Source organism: Lampetra fluviatilis, unplaced genomic scaffold (assembly GCF_964198595.1).
Source record: "Lampetra fluviatilis unplaced genomic scaffold, kcLamFluv1.1 SCAFFOLD_265, whole genome shotgun sequence".
In the NCBI taxonomy this organism is placed as follows: Eukaryota; Metazoa; Chordata; class Hyperoartia; order Petromyzontiformes; family Petromyzontidae; genus Lampetra; species Lampetra fluviatilis.
In genome coordinates this window covers 26079-49947 of record NW_027620732.1, presented here as the reverse complement: position 1 = coordinate 49947, position 23869 = coordinate 26079, and the positions used below count along the sequence as shown (strand labels likewise).

General features: G+C 48.7%; 1 protein-coding gene and 1 long non-coding RNA gene across 2 annotated transcripts; one reads left to right on the top strand and one right to left on the bottom strand.

Moving 5' to 3' along the window:
* The first annotated feature begins 5704 nt into the window (after positions 1 to 5704).
* On the top strand, positions 5705 to 13341 carry LOC144954327 (uncharacterized). Its single transcript, XR_013641143.1, has 4 exons — positions 5705 to 5868; positions 7365 to 7445; positions 8914 to 8953; positions 12989 to 13341. It is a non-coding gene; the product is annotated as an uncharacterized LOC144954327 (long non-coding RNA).
* A 7324-nt stretch (positions 13342 to 20665) lies between these two features.
* On the bottom strand, positions 20666 to 22486 carry LOC144954328 (zinc finger E-box-binding homeobox 1-like). The gene is made up of 2 exons (XM_078884847.1): positions 22375 to 22486; positions 20666 to 21064 (listed from the first exon to the last, which is right to left on the bottom strand). The coding sequence occupies exons 1-2, from the start codon at positions 22484 to 22486 to the stop codon at positions 20688 to 20690; spliced, it is 489 nt and encodes a 162-aa protein (XP_078740973.1). The 3' UTR covers positions 20666 to 20687.
* Positions 22487 to 23869: the final 1383 nt, after the last annotated feature.

Below are 23869 nucleotides of genomic sequence, written 5' to 3'. Positions count from 1 at the left end.
AATTTGCATATCAATGAGTGGTCAATAGACCACTCAAAAAATTTGCATATCAATGAGTGGTCAACAGACCACTCAAATAATTTGCATATCAATGAGTGGTCAATAGACCACTAAAAAAATTAGCATATCAATGAGTGGTCAATAGACCACTCAAAAAATTAGCATATCAATGAGTGGTCAACAGACCACTCAAAAAATTAGCATATCAATGAGTGGTCAACAACCACTCAAAAAATTAGCATATCAATGAGTGGTCAATAGACCACTCAAAAAATTAGCATATCAATGAGTGGTCAACAGAGCACTCATTGATTGAGACAAAATTAGCATATCAATGAGTGGTCAATAGACCACTCAAAAAATTAGCATATCAATGAGTGGTCAATAGACCACTCAAAAAATTTGCATATCAATGAGTGGTCAATAGACCACTAAAAAAATTAGCATATCAATGAGTGGTCAATAGACCACTCAAAAAATTTGCATATCAATGAGTGGTCAATAGACCACTCAAAAAATTTGCATATCAATGAGTGGTCAATAGACCACTAAAAAAATTAGCATATCAATGAGTGGTCAATAGACCACTCAAAAAATTTGCATATCAATGAGTGGTCAAGAGACCACTCAAAAAATTAGCATATCAATGAGTGGTCAACAACCACTCAAAAAATTAGCATATCAATGAGTGGTCAATAGACCACTCAAAAAATTAGCATATCAATGAGTGGTCAACAGACCACTCAAAAATTAGCATATCAATGAGTGGTCAACAGACCACTCAAAAAATTAGCATATCAATGAGTGGTCAATAGACCACTCAAAAAATTTGCATATCAATGAGTGGTCAACAGACCACTCAAAAATTAGCATATCAATGAGTGGTCAACAGACCACTCAAAAAATTAGCATATCAATGAGTGGTCAAGAGACCACTCAAAAAATTTGCATATCAATGAGTGGTCAACAACCACTCAAAAAATTAGCATATCAATGAGTGGTCAATAGACCACTCAAAAAATTAGCATATCAATGAGTGGTCAACAGACCACTCAAAAATTAGCATATCAATGAGTGGTCAACAGACCACTCAAAAAATTAGCATATCAATGAGTGGTCAATAGACCACTCAAAAAATTAGCATATCAATGAGTGGTCAACAGACCACTCAAAAAATTAGCATATCAATGAGTGGTCAACAGACCACTCAAAAAATTTGCATATCAATGAGTGGTCAACAGACCACTCAAAAAATTTGCATATCAATGAGTGGTCAATAGACCACTCAAAAAATTAGCATATCAATGAGTGGTCAACAGACCACTCAAAAAATTAGCATATCAATGAGTGGTCAACAACCACTCAAAAAATTAGCATATCAATGAGTGGTCAACAACCACTCAAAAAATTAGCATATCAATGAGTGGTCAATAGACCACTCAAAAAATTAGCATATCAATGAGTGGTCAACAACCACTCAAAAAATTAGCATATCAATGAGTGGTCAATAGACCACTCAAAAAATTAGCATATCAATGAGTGGTCAACAGACCACTCATTGATTGGGACAAAATGAGCATATCAATGAGTGGACAACAGACCACTCATTGATTGAGTCAAAATGAGCATATCAATGAGTGGACAACAGACCACTCATTGATTGACACATAATGAGCATATCAATGAGTGGTCAACAGACCACTCATTGATTGACACAAAATGAGCATATCAATGAGTGGTCAACAGACCACTCATTGATTGACAAAAAATTTGCATATCAATGAGTGGACAACAGACCACTCATTGATTGAGACAAAATGAGCATATCAATGAGTGGTCAATAGACCACTCATTGATTGAGACAAAATGAGCATATCGATGAGTGGACAACAGACCACTCATCGATTGAGACAAAATGAGCATATCGATGAGTGGTCAATAGACCACTCATTGATTGACACAAAATGAGCATATCGATGAGTGGTCAACAGACCACTCATCGATTGACACAAAATTAGCATATCAATGAGTGGACAATAGACCACTCATTGATTGACACAAAATGAGCATATCGATGAGTGGTCAATAGACCACTCATTGATTGACACAAAATGAGCATATCAATGAGTGGTCAACAGACCACTCATTGATTGACACAAAATGAGCATATCGATGAGTGGACAATAGACCACTCAAAAAATTAGCATATCAATGAGTGGTCAATAGACCACTCAAAAAATTTGCATATCAATGAGTGGTCAAGAGACCACTCAAAAAATTAGCATATCAATGAGTGGTCAATAGACCACTAAAAAAATTTGCATATCAATGAGTGGTCAATAGACCACTCAAAAAATTAGCATATCAATGAGTGGTCAACAGACCACTCAAAAAATTAGCATATCAATGAGTGGTCAACAGACCACTCAAAAATTTGCATATCAATGAGTGGTCAACAGACCACTCAAAAAATTAGCATATCAATGAGTGGTCAACAGACCACTCAAAAAATTAGCATATCAATGAGTGTTCAATAGACCACTCAAAAATTTGCATATCAATGAGTGGTCAACAGACCACTCAAAAATTTGCATATCAATGAGTGGTCAACAGACCACTCAAAAATTTGCATATCAATGAGTGGTCAACAGACCACTCAAAAATTTGCATATCAATGAGTGGTCAACAGACCACTCAAAAATTTGCATATCAATGAGTGGTCAACAGACCACTCAAAAATTTGCATATCAATGAGTGGTCAACAGACCACTCAAAAATTTGCATATCAATGAGTGGTCAACAGACCACTCAAAAAATTTGCATATCAATGAGTGGTCAATAGACCACTCAAAAATTTGCATATCAATGAGTGGTCAACAGACCACTCAAAAAATTTGCATATCAATGAGTGGTCAATAGACCACTCAAAAAATTAGCATATCAATGAGTGGTCAACAGACCACTCAAAAAATTAGCATATCAATGAGTGGTCAACAGACCACTCAAAAATTTGCATATCAATGAGTGGTCAACAACCACTCAAAAAATTTGCATATCAATGAGTGGTCAACAGACCACTCAAAAATTTGCATATCAATGAGTGGTCAATAGACCACTCAAAAATTAGCATATCAATGAGTGGCCAATAGACCACTCAAAAAATTTGCATATCAATGAGTGGTCAATAGACCACTCAAAAATTAGCATATCAATGAGTGGTCAACAGACCACTAAAAAAATTTGCATATCGATGAGTGGTCAATAGACCACTCAAAAAATTAGCATATCAATGAGTGGTCAACAGACCACTCAAAAATTTGCATATCAATGAGTGGTCAACAACCACTCAAAAAATTTGCATATCAATGAGTGGTCAATAGACCACTCAAAAAATTTGCATATCAATGAGTGGTCAACAACCACTCAAAAAATTTGCATATCAATGAGTGGTCAACAGACCACTCAAAAATTAGCATATCAATGAGTGGTCAACAACCACTCAAAAAATTTGCATATCAATGAGTGGTCAACAGACCACTCAAAAATTTGCATATCAATGAGTGGTCAATAGACCACTCAAAAATTAGCATATCAATGAGTGGCCAATAGACCACTCAAAAAATTTGCATATCAATGAGTGGTCAATAGACCACTCAAAAATTAGCATATCAATGAGTGGTCAACAGACCACTAAAAAAATTTGCATATCGATGAGTGGTCAATAGACCACTCAAAAAATTAGCATATCAATGAGTGGTCAACAGACCACTCAAAAATTTGCATATCAATGAGTGGTCAACAACCACTCAAAAAATTTGCATATCAATGAGTGGTCAATAGACCACTCAAAAAATTTGCATATCAATGAGTGGTCAACAACCACTCAAAAAATTTGCATATCAATGAGTGGTCAACAGACCACTCAAAAATTAGCATATCAATGAGTGGTCAACAGACCACTCAAAAAATTTGCATATCAATGAGTGGTCAACAGACCACTCAAAAATTTGCATATCAATGAGTGGTCAACAACCACTCAAAAAATTTGCATATCAATGAGTGGTCAACAGACCACTCAAAAAATTAGCATATCAATGAGTGGTCAATAGACCACTCAAAAAATTTGCATATCAATGAGTGGTCAATAGACCACTCAAAAAATTTGCATATCAATGAGTGGTCAATAGACCACTCAAAAAATTTGCATATCAATGAGTGGTCAATAGACCACTCAAAAAATTTGCATATCAATGAGTGGTCAACAGACCACTCATTGATTGACAAAAAATTTGCATATCAATGAGTGGTCAACAGACCATTGATTGAGACAAAATTAGCATATCAATGAGTGGTCAACAGACCACTCATTGATTGACAAAAAATTTGCATATCAATGAGTGGTCAACAGACCATTGATTGAGACAAAATTAGCATATCAATGAGTGGACAACAGACCACTCATTGATTGACACAAAATGAGCATATCAATGAGTGGTCAATAGACCACTCAAAAAATTTGCATATCAATGAGTGGTCAATAGACCACTCAAAAAATTTGCATATCAATGAGTGGTCAACAGACCACTCAAAAAATTTGCATATCAATGAGTGGTCAATAGACCACTCAAAAAATTTGCATATCAATGAGTGGTCAATAGACCACTCAAAAAATTTGCATATCGATGAGTGGTCAATAGACCACTCAAAAAATTTGCATATCAATGAGTGGTCAATAGACCACTCAAAAAATTAGCATATCAATGAGTGGTCAACAGACCACTCAAAAAATTTGCATATCAATGAGTGGTCAACAGACCACTCAAAAAATTTGCATATCAATGAGTGGTCAACAGACCACTCAAAAAATTTGCATATCAATGAGTGGTCAATAGACCACTCAAAAAATTTGCATATCAATGAGTGGTCAATAGACCACTCAAAAAATTTGCATATCAATGAGTGGTCAATAGACCACTCAAAAAATTTGCATATCAATGAGTGGTCAATAGACGTGGTGCTGCGAATGCGATGGCACGGCAAGCAAGCCTGAACATCAGGAGAAGGACACATTAAAATTAAATAACCCAGTAAAACATCGAAATGTAATGTAATACAACACAGAGGGTCGGTCAACACACAATTAACGCATCGCCTGGTTGATGACGTAATGTACGCTGCCAAGCCTGGTGGTGTTTCATTCTTCACCTGAGGACGGCTGCTTGCGTTGTGGCCGAAACGTCGTGGGAATTATCTTATTGTGTTTTATTTTTTATTATTTTATTATTTCCCTTCTACGTGACGACTTGACCGAAAGAACCAAGAGGATTTTTTAAATAAATGTTTTCTCCTACGACACATTAAATACGCACTACAATGACAATAGTTTAAAGCGATTTGAAGCATGTTTTTTTTTTGGGGGGGGGGGGCGAGCTTTGTGACGTCATATATGGGGGGGGGGGGGGTCAAAAATCGTTCAAAAAACGCGTGACGTCATTTATGGACGGCCCCAATGAGTAAAATATAACGTTACACACAACCGGTGACGTCATGTCGCCCCAAACGCAGCGCGACGTGACGTCACACGCCTGACTCCTCCCCCCCCCCTTCGCCTCCAAAACAAACCGCACGCGCCTCTTCTTTGCGTCGTCGCAAAACCGAGTTGGGGGCGATGACGTCACCGCAAAAAGCGCGGGAAAAATATGCAAATGAGTTGAGTAAAATAAATAATTAAAAGCGAGCGGCTGTCGCGTTAGGAATATGGCGGCGTCCCTTAGCGGATCGGAGGCGGGCGTCGATCGAGACTCGGAGTTATTCTCTTCCTCCTCGTCGCCGGAGCAGCAGAGCGGCGAGCCGAGCTCGGCGGCAGAGGCGAGGACAGATTCGGCTGCGGCTTCACAAATGAGCGGGGCGAGGGGGGGGGGGAGTTGTGGGTGGGGTTTGGTGGTAGGCCGCAGGCTTTTTGCGGTTTTCCTGAGCGGCTCTGCGGGGTGGTGTGGGGGGGGGGTTCGGAGGTGTGGTGGCGCCGAATGAATGAGCGGGTGGGTGTGTGGGTGAGTGAGGTGGGTGAGTGAGTGGCTGGGTGAGTGAGTGGCTGGGTGAGTGAGTGGGTGGTGAGTGGCTGGGTGGGTGAGTGGCTGGGTGGGTGAGTGGCTGGGTGAGTGAGTGGCTGGCTGGGTGAGTGGCTGAGTGAGTGAGTGGCTGGCTGGGTGAGTGGCTGGGTGAGTGGGTGAGTGGCTGGGTGAGTGAGTGGCTGGGTGGGTGAGTGAGTGGCTGGGTGGGTGAGTGGCTGGGTGAGTGGCTGGGTGAGTGGCTGGGTGGGTCAGTGAGTGGCTGGGTGGGTGAGTGAGTGGGTTCCTGGGTGGGTGAGTGAGTGGCTGGGTGAGTGGCTGGCTGGGTGAGTGAGTGGCTGGGTGAGTGGCTGGGTGAGTGAGTGGCTGGGTGAGTGAGTGAGTGGCTGGGTGAGTGAGTGAGTGGCTGGGTGAGTGAGTGGCTGGGTGAGTGAGTGAGTGGCTGGGTGAGTGAGTGGCTGGGTGAGTGAGTGGCTGGGTGGGTGAGTGAGTGGCTGGGTGGGTGAGTGAGTGGCTGGGTGGGTGAGTGAGTGGTTGAGTGAGTGTGTGGGTGAGTGAGTGGCTGGCTGAGTGAGTGGCTGGCTGAGTGAGTGGCTGGATGAGTGAGTGAGTGGCTGGATGAGTGAGTGAGTGGCTGGCTGAGTGAGTGGCTGGCTGAGTGAGTGAGTGGCTGGCTGAGTGAGTGGCTGGCTGAGTGAGTGAGTGAGTGGCTGGCTGAGTGAGTGAGTGGCTGAGTGAGTGAGTGGCTGGCTGAGTGAGTGGCTGGCTGAGTGAGTGAGTGAGTGGCTGGCTGAGTGAGTGGCTGGGTGAGTGAGTGGCTGGGTGAGTGAGTGGCTGGGTGAGTGAGTGAGTGGCTGAGTGAGTGAGTGTGTGGGTGAGTGAGTGGCTGGCTGAGTGAGTGGCTGGCTGAGTGAGTGAGTGAGTGGCTGGCTGAGTGAGTGGCTGGCTGAGTGAGTGGGTGGCTGAGTGAGTGGGTGGCTGAGTGAGTGGCTGGCTGAGTGAGTGAGTGAGTGGCTGGCTGAGTGAGTGGCTGGCTGAGTGAGTGAGTGAGTGGCTGGCTGAGTGAGTGGGTGGCTGAGTGAGTGAGTGGCTGGCTGAGTGAGTGGCTGGCTGAGTGAGTGAGTGGCTGGCTGGGTGAGTGAGTGGCTGGCTGAGTGGGTGAGTGGCTGGCTGAGTGAGTGAGTGGCTGGCTGAGTTGGTTCCTGGCTGGGTCGATCGATCGGCTAAGTTCACCGACCAAGGCATCTTGACGTGATCCAGCAACCCCACCGTGTGCTCTGTGTCGGTGGGTCGCAGGTGGCAGCCGAGTTGGAGGCTCTGAGAGGCCTCAATCGTTCCATCAGCTCCCTGCATCGCATGGTGGCCTCCATCAACAAGGTAGTCCGCAAGTCGCGACACCCGGAAACCCGGGTTCGATTCCCGCTCGCGGCCAACACCGCCAGTGACGATTGTCTGAGCCCGTCCTGGGCCGCCCCTAGGTCGACTCGGCCTCAAATGAGTACCTGGTGTAGCGGTGTGTAGTGAACATAGCTGGGCAACCCACCCCCTCGTGTGCCGTGCTGGCCTTCATAGGTGCTACTCGCTAACAGCACTTGCCCCTGCAGTCTGTTAGAGGCTACACGGGGGGTCTTTGTGTTGGTCAGTGGGTGAGGGAGTGTATGTGTTGGTGAGTGGGTGGGTGTGTGGGTGAGTGTGTTGGTGAGTGAGTGGGTGAAAGTGTGAGTGAGTGGGTGAGTGTGTGGGTGAGTGAGTGGGTGAGTGTGTTGGTGAGTGAGTGGGTGAAAGTGTGAGTGAGTGGGTGAGCGTGCGGGTGAGTGAGTGGGTGAGCGTGCGGGTGGGTGAGAGTGTGAGCGAGTGGGTGGATAGGGGAGTGGGTGAGTGTGTTGATGAGTGGGTGAGTGTATGGGTGAGTGTATGGGTGTGGGTGTGTTGGTGAGTGGGTGAGGGTGTCAGTGTGTGAGTGAGTGAGTGTGTCAGTGAGTGGGTGAGGGTGTCAGTGTGTGAGTGAGTGTGTCAGTGAGTGGGTGAGGGTGTCAGTGTGTGAGTGAGTGTGTCAGTGAGTGGGTGAGTGTCAGTGTGTTGGTGAGTGAGTGTGTGAGTGAGTGGGTGTGTGAGTGATTGAGTGTGTTGGTGAGTGTGTCAGTGTGTTGGTGAGTGAGTGAGTGGGTGAGTGGGGGAGTGAGTGAGTGGGTGAGAGTGTGAGTGAGTGGGCGGATAGGGGAGTGGGTGAGTGTGTTGATGAGTGGGTGAGTGAGTGGGTGAGTGTGTGGGTGAGCGTGCGGGTGAGTGTGTTGGTGAGTGTGTTGGTGAGTGTGTTGGTGAGTGTGTTGGTGAGTGGGTGAGCGTCTGGGTGAGTGTATGGGTGTTGGTGAGTGGGTGAGGGTGTCTGAGTGGGTGAGTGTCAGTGTGTTGGTGAGTGAGTGGGTGAGTGAGTGTGTCAGTGTGTGGGTGTGTGAGTGATTGAGTCTGTTGGTGAGTGTGTCAGTGTGTGGGTGAGTGAGTGTGTTGGTGGGTGGGTGGGTGAGTGTGTGAGTGGGTGAGTGGGTGAGTGAGTGTGTTGGTGAGTGAGTGGGTGAGAGTGTGAGTGAGTGTGTTGGTGAGTGAGTGGGTGAGAGTGTGAGTGAGTGAGTGGGTGAGTGAGTGGGTGAGAGTGTGAGTGAGTGAGTGGGTGGGTGAGTGTGTGAGTGGGTCAGGGGCGTGGTGGTGCTGGCCACCCACCCCCTCTGTGTGTGTGCCACAGTGCCGGTAGCTTTCATAGGCGCCGCTGCTACCACTACCACAGCACTTGCCCCTACAGCCTGTTAACAGGCTACACGGGGGACCTTTGTCTTTGTGCGCTCTGCAGGACCTTGAGGCGGTGAGGCAGAGTCACGCGCGACTTGCACGTGAGTTCCACGCGGCGGCGGTCAAAAAACTACCAACACTAAACTCGGTCGACGTCACCAGGTGTCAGACCCCCGCTGAGACCCATAGTCAGAGACCCATAAAGACTCAGAGACGCATTCATAGAGACTCACGTAGACCCACAGAGACCCACACTCATAGAGACTCACATAGACCCACAGAGACCCACAGAGACCCACCCTCATAGAGATCCATACAGACCCACACACAGAGACCCACAGAGACCCATAGAGACCCACACTCACAGAGACCCACAGAGACCCACCCTCATAGAGATCCATACAGACCCACACTCAGAGACCCACACTCATAGAGATCCATACAGACCCACACTCAGAGACCCACACTCACAGAGACCCACACAGACCCACACACAGAGACCCACACTCATAGAGATTCATACAGACCCACACTCAGAGACCCACACTCATAGAGATCCATACAGACCCACACAGAGAGACCCACACTTATAGAGATCCATACAGACCCACACTCAGAGACCCACACTCACAGAGACCCACACAGACCCACACACAGAGACCCACACTCATAGAGATCCATACAGACCCACACACAGAGACCCACACTCATAGAGATCCACACAGACCCACACACAGAGACCCACACTCAGAGACCCACACTCATAGAGATCCTTACAGACCCACACTCAGAGACCCACACTCATAGAGATCCACACAGACCCACACACAGAGACCCACACTCATAGAGATCCTTACAGACCCACACACAGAGACCCACACTCAGAGACCCACACTCATAGAGATCCTTACAGACCCACACACAGAGACCCACACTCATAGAGATCCACACAGACCCACACACAGAGACCCACACTCATAGAGATCCTTACAGACCCACACACAGAGACCCACACTCATAGAGATCCTTACAGACCCACACACAGAGACCCACACTCAGAGACCCACACTCATAGAGATCCTTACAGACCCACACACAGAGACCCACACTCATAGAGATCCACACAGACCCACACACAGAGACCCACACTCATAGAGATCCTTACAGACCCACACACAGAGACCCACACTCATAGAGATCCACACAGACCCACACACAGAGACCCACACTCATAGAGATCCTTACAGACCCACACACAGAGACCCACACTCAGAGACCCACACTCATAGAGATCCTTACAGACCCACACACAGAGACCCACACTCATAGAGATCCACACAGACCCACACACAGAGACCCACACTCATAGAGATCCTTACAGACCCACACACAGAGACCCACACTCATAGAGACCCTTACAGACCCACACACAGAGACCCACACTCATAGAGATCCTTACAGACCCACACACAGAGACCCACAGAGACCCACACTCATAGAGACCCACAGAGACCCACACTCATAGAGATCCATACAGACCCACACACAGAGACCCACACTCATAGAGACCCACAGAGACCCACACTCATAGAGACCCTTACAGACCCACACACAGAGACCCATACTCATAGAGATCCTTACAGACCCACACACAGAGACCCACAGAGACCCACACTCATAGAGACCCACAGAGACCCACACTCATAGAGATCCATACAGACCCACACACAGAGACCCACACTCATAGAGATCCTTACAGACCCACACACAGAGACCCACACTCATAGAGACCCATACAGACCCACACACAGAGACCCACACTCATAGAGACCCATACAGACCCACACACAGAGACCCACACTCATAGAGATCCTTACAGACCCACACACAGAGACCCACACTCATAGAGATCCTTACAGACCCACACTCAGAGACCCACAGAGACCCATAGAGACCCACACTCACAGAGACCCACAGAGACCCACCCTCATAGAGATCCATACAGACCCACACTCAGAGACCCACACTCATAGAGATCCATACAGACCCACACAGACCCAAAGAGACCCATAGACACCCACATAGACCCACAGAGACCCACACTCATAGAGACTCATAGAGACCCACATAGACCCACATAGACCCACATAGACCCACAGAGACCCACAGAGACCCACAGAGACCCACAGAGACCCACAGAGACCCACAGAGACCCACACTAATAGAGACCCACAGAGACCCACAGAGACCCACAGAGACCCACAGAGACCCACAGAGACCCACAGAGACCCACAGAGACCCACAGAGACCCACAGAGACCCACAGAGACCCACAGAGACCCACAGACACCCACAGACACCCACAGACACCCACAGACACCAATAGAGACCCACAGAGACCCACAGAGACCCACAGAGACCCACAGACACCCACAGACACCCACAGAGCCCCACACTACAACTAAACTAAGTTTGTGTCACCAGGTGTAAGACCCACTGAGCTGCTGTGTAGATATTGTATCAGAAGCGAGTTGGGACATCACTGATGACAGCAGCTCAGTCACGTGTCTGATATCATCATCATCATCACCACGTGACTGATATCATCATCATCACCACGTGACTGATATCATCATCATCACCACGTGACTGATATCATCATCATCACCACGTGGCTGATATCATCATCATCATCATCATCATCACGTGACTGATATCATCTTATCATCACCATCACGTGACTGATATCATCATCATCATCATCATCACCACGTGGCTGATATCATCATCACCACGTGACTGATATCATCATCATCACGTGACTGATATCATCATCACCACCACCACGTGACTGATATCATCATCATCACCACGTGACTGATATCATCATCACCACGTGACTGATATCATCATCATCACCACGTGACTGATATCATCATCATCACCACGTGACTGATATCATCATCATCACCACGTGGCTGATATCATCATCACCACGTGACTGATATCATCATCATCACCACGTGACTGATATCATCATCATCACCACGTGGCTGATATCATCATCATCACCACGTGACTGATATCATCACCACGTGACTGATATCATCATCACCACGTGACTGATATCATCATCATCACCACCACGTGACTGATATCATCATCATCATCACCACCACGTGACTGATATCATCATCATCACCACCACGTGACTGATATCATCACCACTACGTGACTGATATCATCATCATCATCACCACACAGACTCTGAGCTCGTGGTGACGTTGATTCTAAACGTGGAGAGGGGAGAAACCGGAGGACCCGGAGTGAAAAACTCCAAATACACAGCAGCAGCGTCGTCAGGGTCTGGATTGAACCCACGACCTCCTGTAGACCAGGCGAGGTAGTCAACATCTCTTAGACCACCACGATGACCATGATGATGATGAGAGAGAGACGCAGACTCCAAATACACAGCAGCAGCAGCGTCGTCAGGGTCTGGATTGAACCCACGACCTCCTGTAGACCAGGCGAGGTAGTCAACATCTCTTAGACCACCGCGATGACCATGATGATGAGAGACGCAGACTCCAAATCTACAGCAGCAGCAGCGTCGTCAGGGTCGGGATTGAACCCACGACTTCCTGTAGATCAGGCGAGGTAGTCAACATCTCTTAGACCACCATGATGACCATGATGATGATGATGAGACGCAGACTCCAAATCTACAGCAGCAGCAGCAGCGTCGTCAGGGTCTGGATTGAACTCGCCAACCTCGGTTGCTAATCTCCATCTGTTCCATCTCGCTCCCTTCTACACACCGTGGGTGGGCGGGGCTTTGTTGATGATTGCGTTGTGTTTAGTTTGTTGTTGTTGTGTGGTTTGTGTAGTTTGTTGTTGTGTAGTTGTGTTTGTGTTGTTGTTGTGTAGTTTGTTGTTGTTGTGTAGTTTGTTGTTGTTGTTGTTTAGTTTGTTGTTGTGTAGTGTGGTTTGTTGTTGTGTAGTTGTGTTTGTGTTGTTGTTGTGTAGTTTGTTGTTTAGTTTGTGTAGTTAGTTGTGTGTTTGTGTTGTTGTTGTGTAGTTGTTGTGTTTGTGTAGTTAGTTGTTGTCCGTCCCCCCCCCGTGTCCCCCGCTCAGATCTCAACGAAGGCTGGACGCTCTTCTTCAAGGGAAGCCGAGAGAGCCGCTAGCCACACTCACCACCTCACACTCACCACCTCACACTCACCACCTCACACTCACCACCTCACACTCACCACCTCACACTCACCAGCTCGCACTCACCAGCTCGCACTCACCACCTCGCACTCACCACCTCGCACTCACCAGCTCGCACTCACCAGCTCGCACTCACCAGCTCGCACTCACCAGCTCACACTCGCCCCCTCGCACTCGCCACCTCGCACTCGCCACCTCGCACTCGCCCCCTCGCACTCGCCCCCTCGCACTCGCCCCCTCGCACTCGCCCCCTCGCACTCGCCCCCTCGCACTCGCCCCCTCGCACTCGCCCCCTCGCACTCGCCCCCTCGCACTCGCCCCCTCGCACTCGCCCCCTCGCACTCGCCCCCTCGCACTCGCCCCCTCGCACTCGCCCCCTCGCACTCGCCCCCTCGCACTCGCCCCCTCGCACTCGCCGCCTCGCACTCGCCGCCTCGCACTCGCCCCCTCGCACTCGCCCCCTCGCACTCGCCCCCTCGCACTCGCCCCCTCGCACTCGCCCCCTCGCCCCCTCGCACTCGCCCCCTCGCACTCGCCCCCTCGCACTCGCCCCCTCGCACTCGCCCCCTCGCACTCGCCCCCTCGCACTCGCCCCCTCGCACTCGCCCCCTCGCACTCGCCGCCTCGCACTCGCCGCCTCGCACTCGCCGCCTCGCACTCACCGCCCCACCGCCTCACCGCCCCACCGCCCCACCGCCTCACCACCCCACCGCCTCACCACCCCACCGCCTCACCACCCCACCACCTCACCACCTCACCACCCCACCACCCCCCATCACACTCACCCCCCCTCACCCTGTCACACTCACCACCCCCTCACCCCCCCTTCACCACCCCCCCCCCTCACCACCACCCCCTCACCCTCACCACCCCTCACCTCACCCCCCCCCTCACCCTCACCACCCCCTCACCCCCCCACCAAATTTGTCCAAATATCAAATTAAATTTTTCCTTCCTCCTGTAATGCCCCATTCCTCCATTAGAGGGCGCACTTTCACCGGGAGTGTGGTGTACAGTACAGGGCTCAAGAGGGCACGTGATCTCGCAATGCATTGTGGGCCGTCGGCGCCATTTTCAGTGTTTACATTTTTCTTAGGTTTTTTTGCGGTAAAGTCGCGTAGGTAAAAAAAAATTACAATTAATTAAAGTAAAAAATAAAACAAGTTATAACCCGTAAAAAGAAAGTTTTTCACTATAAATCCTTTATATGCGTGGCGGCTAGAGTCCTCTCGTCCTCTGGCTTGAGATGGCTGCCACCTATGGGTCAGATGATTGCATGGCAGCATTAAGCAATTGGCGATTACATATAATATTTTTGTCCTAAAAAGTGTAAAATTTTGGGGAAAAAAATGTCACGAACATCGATTGTCACGCACAACGAGTCTGTGTGCAAAATGTCAGCTCGATTGGATCAGGGGAAGTGGGTTAAAAAAACGACCGAAAGATTTGCACGGTCCTAAGCAAGCAAGCGAACCTAATATAAAGGATTTTAAAAATAAAGTAAAAATCACGACGTTTCGGAGGCAACACAAGCTTCCGTCTTCAGGTGGAACCGTCACAGCACGATTGCTGTATCAAGTAAAGAGACATTCAAAGAAAACAGTCCTTGTACAAGGACACTTGTAAAGAGAAATTCAAAGAAAACAGTCCTTGTACAAGGACACTTGTAAAGAGAAATTCAAAGAAAACAGTCCTTGTACAAGGACACTTGTAAAGAGAAATTCAAAGAAAACAGTCCTTGTACAAGGACACTTGTAAAGAGAAATTCAAAGAAAACAGTCCTTGTACAAGGACACTTGTAAAGAGAAATTCAAAGAAAACAGTCCTTGTACAAGGACACTTGTAAAGAGAAATTCAAAGAAAACAGTCCTTGTACAAGGACTGTTTTCTTTGAATGTCTCTTTACTTGATACAGCAATCGTGCTGTGACGGTTCCACCTGAAGACGGAAGCTTGTGTTGCCTCGGAAACGTCGTGATTTTTATTTTATCAATTTAAATGTTTTACCTACATGGTGACTTTACCGAAACAACCTAAGAATAAGAATCCTTGCAGTCACGAAAGCTTCAAATCTAGAGTTTGTTTACATTGCCAAGTTAGATGCGGTGCCCAGTCACTTTCTCGCTTTGCCCTGTGAGCCCTTCGGCAAAATGAGCGGATCAAGGAAACGAAAAGTGGACGGTGAGTGCCAAGTGTTTAACACGGAGTGGAGGACGAAATACGTTTTCACCGAAGTCCAATCGACGGCTGTATTTGCCTGATATGCCGAGAAACTGTCACAGTGAAGTCACGTAGAATGTAAATAATAAAATAAAAATAAAACATCAAATACAATTCTCACGACGTTTCGGCCACAACGCAAGCAGCCGTCCTCAGGTGAAGAACAGGTCTGTCGGAATGACAGCGTCATTCACATCATCATCAACATCATCATCAACATCACCTACATCATCAACATCATCTTTTTTTTTTCAATTTAAAGCTTGCGTGACTGCAGGGATTCATCTTCTTGGTTCTTTCGGTAAAGTCGCGTAGAAGGGAAGTAATAAAATAATAAAATAATAAAACGTCAAATACAATTCTCACGACGTTTCGGCCACAACGCAAGCAGCCGTCCTCAGGTGAGGAACAGGTCTGTCGGAAAGACATTCAGACGCTGTCTTTCTGACAGACCTGTTCTTTACACCATTGGAACCTCATTTGCCAGTAAAAAATATGATAATTGGTTTTATACCCTTCTATCTGGCAACAAAACTGACACCTTTTTTACAAGGAGTCATGTTTGCATAGACCACAATACCTGCAGTCATAATGCAAACAAAACACACAACTCTGATGATGTTTGTGCACTGTCCTTGAAGTTGATTGGTCCACACCCGAGACAGCTTTCCTTAGAGCCTAGTCTCACATGGTCCTTGAAGTTGATTGGTCCACACCCGAGACAGCTTTCCTTAGAGCCTAGTCTCACATGGTCCTTGAAGTTGATTGGTCCACACCCGAGACAGCTTTCCTTAGAGCCTAGTCTCCACTGGTGTTGGACCAGATGACGCCAAAAGGCGCACAACTCAAAGACAGCATCACCATCAGAGTATTGAGAGCTCGGGGTAAAGCATTTACACTATGAGACATCTCCTTTACCAGCGGCAAAATACAGTAGTAGGTTTTTACCCTTTCAACTGGTACAAAACTCACACGTTTATACAAGGCATGTAAATGCTTTACCCCGAGCTCTCAATACTCTGATAGTGCGCTGTCTTTGAGTTGTGCGCCTTTTGGCGTCATCTGGTCCAACACCAGTGGAGACTAGGCTCTAAGGAAAGCTGTCTCGGGTGTGGACCAATCAACTTCAAGGACCATGTGAGACTAGGCTCTAAGGAAAGCTGTCTCGGGTGTGGACCAATCAACTTCAAGGACCATGTGAGACTAGGCTCTAAGGAAAGCTGTCTCGGGTGTGGACCAATCAACTTCAAGGACCATGTGAGACTAGGCTCTAAGGAAAGCTGTCTCAGGTGTGGACCAATCAACTTCAAGGACCATGTGAGACTGGGCTCTAAGGAAAGCTGTCTCGGGTGTGGACCAATCAACTTCAAGGACCATGTGAGACTAGGCTCTAAGGAAAGCTGTCTCAGGTGTGGACCAATCAACTTCAAGGACCATGTGAGACTGGGCTCTAAGGAAAGCTGTCTCGGGTGTGGACCAATCAACTTCAAGGACCATGTGAGACTAGGCTCTAAGGAAAGCTGTCTCGGGTGTGGACCAATCAACTTCAAGGACCATGTGAGACTAGGCTCTAAGGAAAGCTGTCTCGGGTGTGGACCAATCAACTTCAAGGACCATGTGAGACTAGGCTCTAAGGAAAGCTGTCTCGGGTGTGGACCAATCAACTTCAAGGACCATGTGAGACTAGGCTCTAAGGAAAGCTGTCTCGGGTGTGGACCAATCAACTTCAAGGACCATGTGAGACTAGGCTCTAAGGAAAGCTGTCTCGGGTGTGGACCAATCAACTTCAAGGACGGTGCAATATCATTATCAGAGTTGTTTCTTTTTGTTTGCATTTTGACTGCTTGTGTTGTGGTTATTGCAAACATGATGCCTCGTATAAAGGTGTCAGTTTTTGTACCAGTTGAAAGGGTAAACACCTACTACTACAACATTTATGCTTACACGATCCAACCCAGACAACAGCATAAAACCTATTCTTACACAACAACAACAACAACATTTATGTTTACACGCTCGCACCCACACAACAGCAACCTCCATCGCGACTGATATGGAGGGATGAGGAGGGATTGGCTGGGTGGGGAATGGGGTGAGCTTCCAGGAAGAGGGGCTCAGGATATAAACGCGTAGTGTATAGTGTAGTGTATTGTGGTGTAGTGTATAGTGTGTAGTGTATTGTAGTGTAGTGTGTAGTGTATAATGTAGTGTAGTGTATAATGTAGAGTATAGTGTAGTGTATTGTGGTGTAGTGTGTAGTGTATAGTGTAGTGTATTGTGGTGTAGTGTGTAGTGTATAGTGTAGTGTATTGTGGTATAGTGTATTGTGGTGTAGTGTATAGTGTAGTGTATTGTGGTGTAGTGTATAGTGTAGTGTATTGTGGTGTAGTGTGTAGTGTATTGTGGTGTAGTGTATAGTGTAGTGTATTGTGGTGTAGTGTGTAGTGTATTGTGGTGTAGTGTATAGTGTAGTGTATTGTGGTGTAGTGTATAGTGTAGTGTATTGTGGTGTAGTGTATAGTGTAGTGTATTGTGGTGTAGTGTATAGTGTAGTGTGTAGTGTATAGTGTAGTGTATAATGTAGTGTATAGTGTAGTGTATTGTGGTGTATAGTGTAGTGTATTGTGGTGTAGTGTGTAGTGTATAGTGTAGTGTATTGTGGTGTAGTGTATAGTGTAGTGTATTGTGGTGTAGTGTGTAGTGTATAGTGTATTGTGGTGTAGTGTGTAGTGTATAGTGTAGTGTATTGTGGTGTAGTGTGTAGTGTATAATGTAGTGTATAGAAGTGTGTGTCATAGCAGTATAGTATGAGTAGTCTATGGGTCTGTGTGAGTAGTCTGTGGGTCTCTGTGTGAGTAGTCTGTGGGTCTCTGTGTGAGTAGTCTATGGGTCTGTGTGAGTCTCTGTGTGAGTAGTCTATGGGTCTCTGTGTGAGTCTCTGTGTGAGTAGTCTATGGGTCTCTGTGTGAGTCTATGGGTCTCTGTGTGAGTAGTCTGTGGGTCTCTGTGTGAGTAGTCTATGGGTCTCTGTGAGTAGTCTATGGGTCTATGTGTGAGTAGTCTATGGGTCTCTGTGTGAGTAGTCTATGGGTCTCTGTGTGAGTAGTCTATGGGTCTCTGTGTGAGTAGTCTATGGGTCTGTGTGTGAGTAGACTATGGGTCTGTGTGAGTAGTCTATGGGTCTCTGTGCGAGTAGTCTGTGGGTCTCTGTGTGAGTAGTCTATGGGTCTCTGTGTGAGTAGTCTATGGGTCTCTGTGTGAGTAGTCTATGGGTCTCTGTGTGAGTAGTCTATGGGTCTCTGTGTGAGTAGTCTGTGGGTCTCTCTGTGAGTAGTCTATGGGTCTCTGTGCGAGTAGTCTATGGGTCTCTGTGTGAGTAGTCTATGGGTCTCTGTGCGAGTAGTCTATGGGTCTCCGTGTGAGTAGTCTGTGGGTCTCTGTGTGAGTAGTCTATGGGTCTCTGTGCGAGTAGTCTGTGGGTCTCTGTGTGAGTAGTCTATGGGTCTCTGTGTGAGTCTCTGTGTGAGTAGTCTGTGGGTCTCTGTGAGTAGTCTATGGGTCTCTGTGAGTAGTCTATGGGTCTCTGTGTGAGTCTCTGTGTGAGTAGTCTATGGGTCTCTGTGTGAGTAGTCTATGGGTCTCTGTGTGAGTAGTCTATGGGTCTCTGTGTGAGTAGTCTATGGGTCTCTGTGTGAGTAGTCTATGGGTCTCTGTGTGAGTAGTCTATGGGTATGTGTGAGTCTCTGTGTGAGTAGTCTGTGGGTCTCTGTGTGAGTAGTCTATGGGTCTCTGTGTGAGTAGTCTATGGGTCTCTGTGTGAGTAGTCTATGGGTCTCTGTGTGAGTAGTCTGTGGGTCTCTTGTGTGAGTAGTCTATGGGCCTCTCACAGGATATGAAAGTTGGCGAGCGACAACCCACCCACACCCCTACAAAGATCCCCCGTGTAGCCTTAACAGGCTGTAGGGGCAAGTGCTGTTAGCGAGCACCTATGAAGGCCGGAACGGCACACGAGGGGGTGGGTGGCCAGCACCACGCCTAGTGGCGATGTTCACTACACACCACCGCTACACCAGGTTACTCATTTGAGGCTGAGTCGACCTAGGGGAGACCCCAGGCCCGGTTCAGATAATCGTCACCGGTGGTGTTGGCTCTGAGCGGGAATCGAACTCGGGTCGCCGGGTTCGTAGCGCAGTGGAGCGCTTACCACTACACCCACCACTCCCCACAACAACAACAACCGCCATTCGCCACTAAGTGGTGGGTGAGTGAGTGGGTGGGTTAGTGGGTGGGTGGGTGAGTGGGTGGGTTAGTGGGTGGGTGAGTGAGTGGGTGGGTGATTGAGTGGGTGAGTGGGTGAGTCAGTGAGTGAGTGCGTGAGTGGGTGGGTGGGTGAGTGAGTGAGTGGGTGGGTGAGTGGGTGGGTGGGTCAGTGAGTGAGTGGGTGGGTCAGTGAGTGGGTGGCGGTGACGTCACCACGACGCTTGTGCCAGGCCAAGTGCACCTTGAGGCTGCCACGTGAAGTGTCGAACGCCCGCTGGCAGGAGGTCACGGGGCAGACCCAGCAGGTGCCACGGGTCGACTGACCGAGATGACCGAGACGACTGGCTGATGCACCACCTGTGCCCCCCTACTGTACCAACTTGCTGTGCTTTAGCCACCCGGCGCTCCGCTCGTTGTTGTGAGCGTCGCTCCTCCGCCCTCCGTTGTTGTTGGAGGGCGACTGCCTCCAACTGCCCAGTAGCGTCCTTCACGAGCCTCCTCCACTGAGGCCGATCTTGACACCGCTGGTACCAGTCATCGGCATCCTACACACCCACACACTGACCCACACACTCCCACCCAAACCCCCCCCCACCCCAACACAAACCACCATCACACCACCACCCCTACACCCCGACACAAACCACCACCCCCCCACCCCTACACCCACCAACCCCTAAACACCCCACCACCACACCACCACCCCCACCCATCACACCACCACCCCCACCAACCCCTACACACCCCACCACCACCCCTACACTCCGACACAAACCACCACCACACCACCACACCCCCACCCATCACACCATCACCCTCCCACCACCACCCCCCCAACAACCCCTACACACCCCACCACCACCCCCCCACCACCCCTACATCCACCAACCCCTACACACCCCACCACCACCCCTACACTCCGACACAAACCACCACCACACCACCACACCCCCACCCATCACACCACCCCCCCAACAACCCCTACACACCCCACCACCACCACACCACCACCACCCCACCAACCCCTACACACCCCACCACCACCACCACACCACCAACCCCTACACACCCCACCACCACACCACCACCACCCATCACCCCACCGCCCCTACACCCCACCACCGCCCCTACACCCACCACTACTTCCCCGGCCCGTGTTTCCCCTCGTGCCTCCTGAGGGTGCCCAGCTGTGTGAAGGCCCGCCCGCAGACCCCGCACACGAAGGGCCTTTCCCCCGTGTGTGTCCGCACGTGCGCCGGCAAGTTCCGCGGGTGAGCGAACGCACGCCCGCAGACCCCGCACACGAAGGGGCGTTCCCCCGTGTGCGTCCGCTGGTGGTCGCGCATGTCTGGCCCTCGGTTCGTGCCGTAGGGGCAGAGGTCGCAGCGGTGACGGGGAGCTGCACCGGCACCCGCCGAGTGGCTACGCCGGACGTGGTTTAGCAGCACGGTGCGGCACAGGAAACGGCGGTCGCACTGAGGGCACGGCACCGTGCGGACTTGGACGTAGGCATCGGCTGTGGGGGGGGGGATGGTGTAGTGTTAGGTGTGCTACATGATATGCTACATGATACACGATACGATACTACACTATACACTACTACACTACACTACTACACTATACACTACACTATACACTACACACGATACACTACACACTACTATACACTAGACTATATACTACACTACTACACACTACACTACTACACTATACACTACACTACACTACTACACTATACACTACACTATACACTACACGATACACTACACACACACTATATACTACACTACACTATACACTACACTATACACTACTACACTATACACTACACTATACACTACACACTACTATACACTATACACTACACTATACACTACACTACTACACTACACTATACTATACACTGCACTATACGATACACTACTACACTACACACTACTATACACTAGACTATACACTACACTATACACTACACTATACACTACACCACTATACACTACACTACATACTACACTATACTACTTTACACTACTACACTATACTACTATACACTACATTATATACTAGGCACTACTATACACTAAATTATACACACTATACACTACACTATACACTACACTATACACTACATACAACACTATACTATACATTACTATACACTATACACTACACTATACACTACTACACACTACACTACACTACACACCACTACACTATACACTACTACACTACACACTACACTACTATACACTACACTATACACTACTATACACTACACTACTACACACTACACTACTACACTATACACTACACTACACACTACACTACACTATACACTACTACACTATACACTACACACTACACTACACTACTACACACTACACTATACACTACACTATACACTACACACTACACTATACACTACACTATACACTACACTACTACACACTACACTATACACTACACTATACACTACACTATACACTACACTACTACACACTACACTACACTATACACTACACTACTACACACTACACTATACACTACTACACTATACACTACACTATACACTACACTATACACTACACACTACACTACACACTACACTATACACTACACTATACACTACACTATACACTACACTATACACTACACTATACACTACACTATACACTACACTACTATACACTACACTACACACTACACTATACACTACACTATACACTACACTATACACTACACACTACACTATACACTACACTATACACTACACACTACACTACACACTACACTACTATACACTATATTTTACACACGGCAGCTCACCCGGTAAGTTGACCACCTCCTCCACCTTCACCACCACCTCCTCCTCGTCCACCACCTCCTCCTTCACCTCGTCCACCTCCTCGTCCACCTCCTCCTGCTCCTGCTCGTCCATATCGGAGTCCACCCTCGGATGGGAAACATCTCCTACTCCACCCCCACCACGTCCACCAACTCCTCCACCTCCTCGTCCTCCACCTCCTTGTCCACCACCTGCTCCACCACCACGTCCACCACCACCTCCACCTCCTTGTCCACCACCACGTCCACCACCACCACCTCCTCTGCAGTCCAAACCTCCCCCGGCCGTCGTGTCCCAGCTCGGAGCGTCCTGCGGTTCTGTTTTGACGGCCAACAGCGTGAACGGTGGTGGAGGTGGTGGTGGAGGTGGTGGTGGAGGTGGTGGTGGAGTTGGTGGTGGAGGTGGTGGACTCCACTCATCGTCCACCTCCTCCACCTTTACGCCGGACCACGTCTCAAAGCTGAGCGTCTCCGCAAGCCCACGGAGAGGACCCTGTTGGTGCTGGTCTTGATGTTGTTGATGTTGTTGTTGATGTGGTTGTTGATGTGGTTGTTGTTGATGTGGTTGTTGTTGATGTGGTTGTTGATGTTGTTGTTGATGTGGCTGTACGCCACTCCCCCGGGGCTCCATGCGGACGCTGAGATCACCGAGACCGCCGTGACTGCAGAGACACAGAGACGGTCAACTAGGCCGAGACCGCCCAGACGATGGTGATGGTGGTGGTGATGGTGGTGGTGATGGTGGTGGTGATGGTGGTGGTGATGGTGGTGGTGATGGTGGTGGTGGTGATGGTGGTGGTGATGGTGGTGGTGCTGGTGAAAGTGGTGGTGCTGGTGATGGTGATGGTGGTGATGGTGGTGGTGATGGTGGTGGTGATGGTGGTGGTGCTGGTGGTGGTGCTGGTGATGGTGGTGGTGATGGAGATGGTGATGGTGGTGATGGTGATGTTTTACCCTCGGGGCTCCTCCAGAAACAACGAAAAGCCACTTCGTGTGGCCACGTGGAATGTTCGAACGCTCACTGCGGAGGAGAGGCTGCCACTCCTCTGTCGGGAGCTGGACCGGTACCGCCTGGATCTCTGCGGCATTCAGGAGGTCCGGTGGACCGGCTCTGGCTCCTGCCACCATGAGGGGTGGACAGTCCTCCACTCGGGGCAGGAGACTGCCAAACAACAGGGTGTGGCTCTTCTTCTGAACAAAAGAATGAAGTGGGCGTGGGAGCGTGGCGGTGAGGTGTGGGAAGCTGTAAGCCCCAGGCTACTTTGGGCTCGCCTTCCCATCAACCGGAGGCGAGGAGTGGTGGTCGTAGTTACTTATGCCCCCACCGAAGACGAACATCCGTGGATGGATGCAGGCAAAGCCGATGAGTCAGATGCCTTCTATGTCCTCCTGTCACAGGTGCTGGCTAAAGTGTCCACTCGGGACAGAGTCATCTTGTTGGGTGACTTCAATGCCCGAGTTGGTCATGATGCTGGCA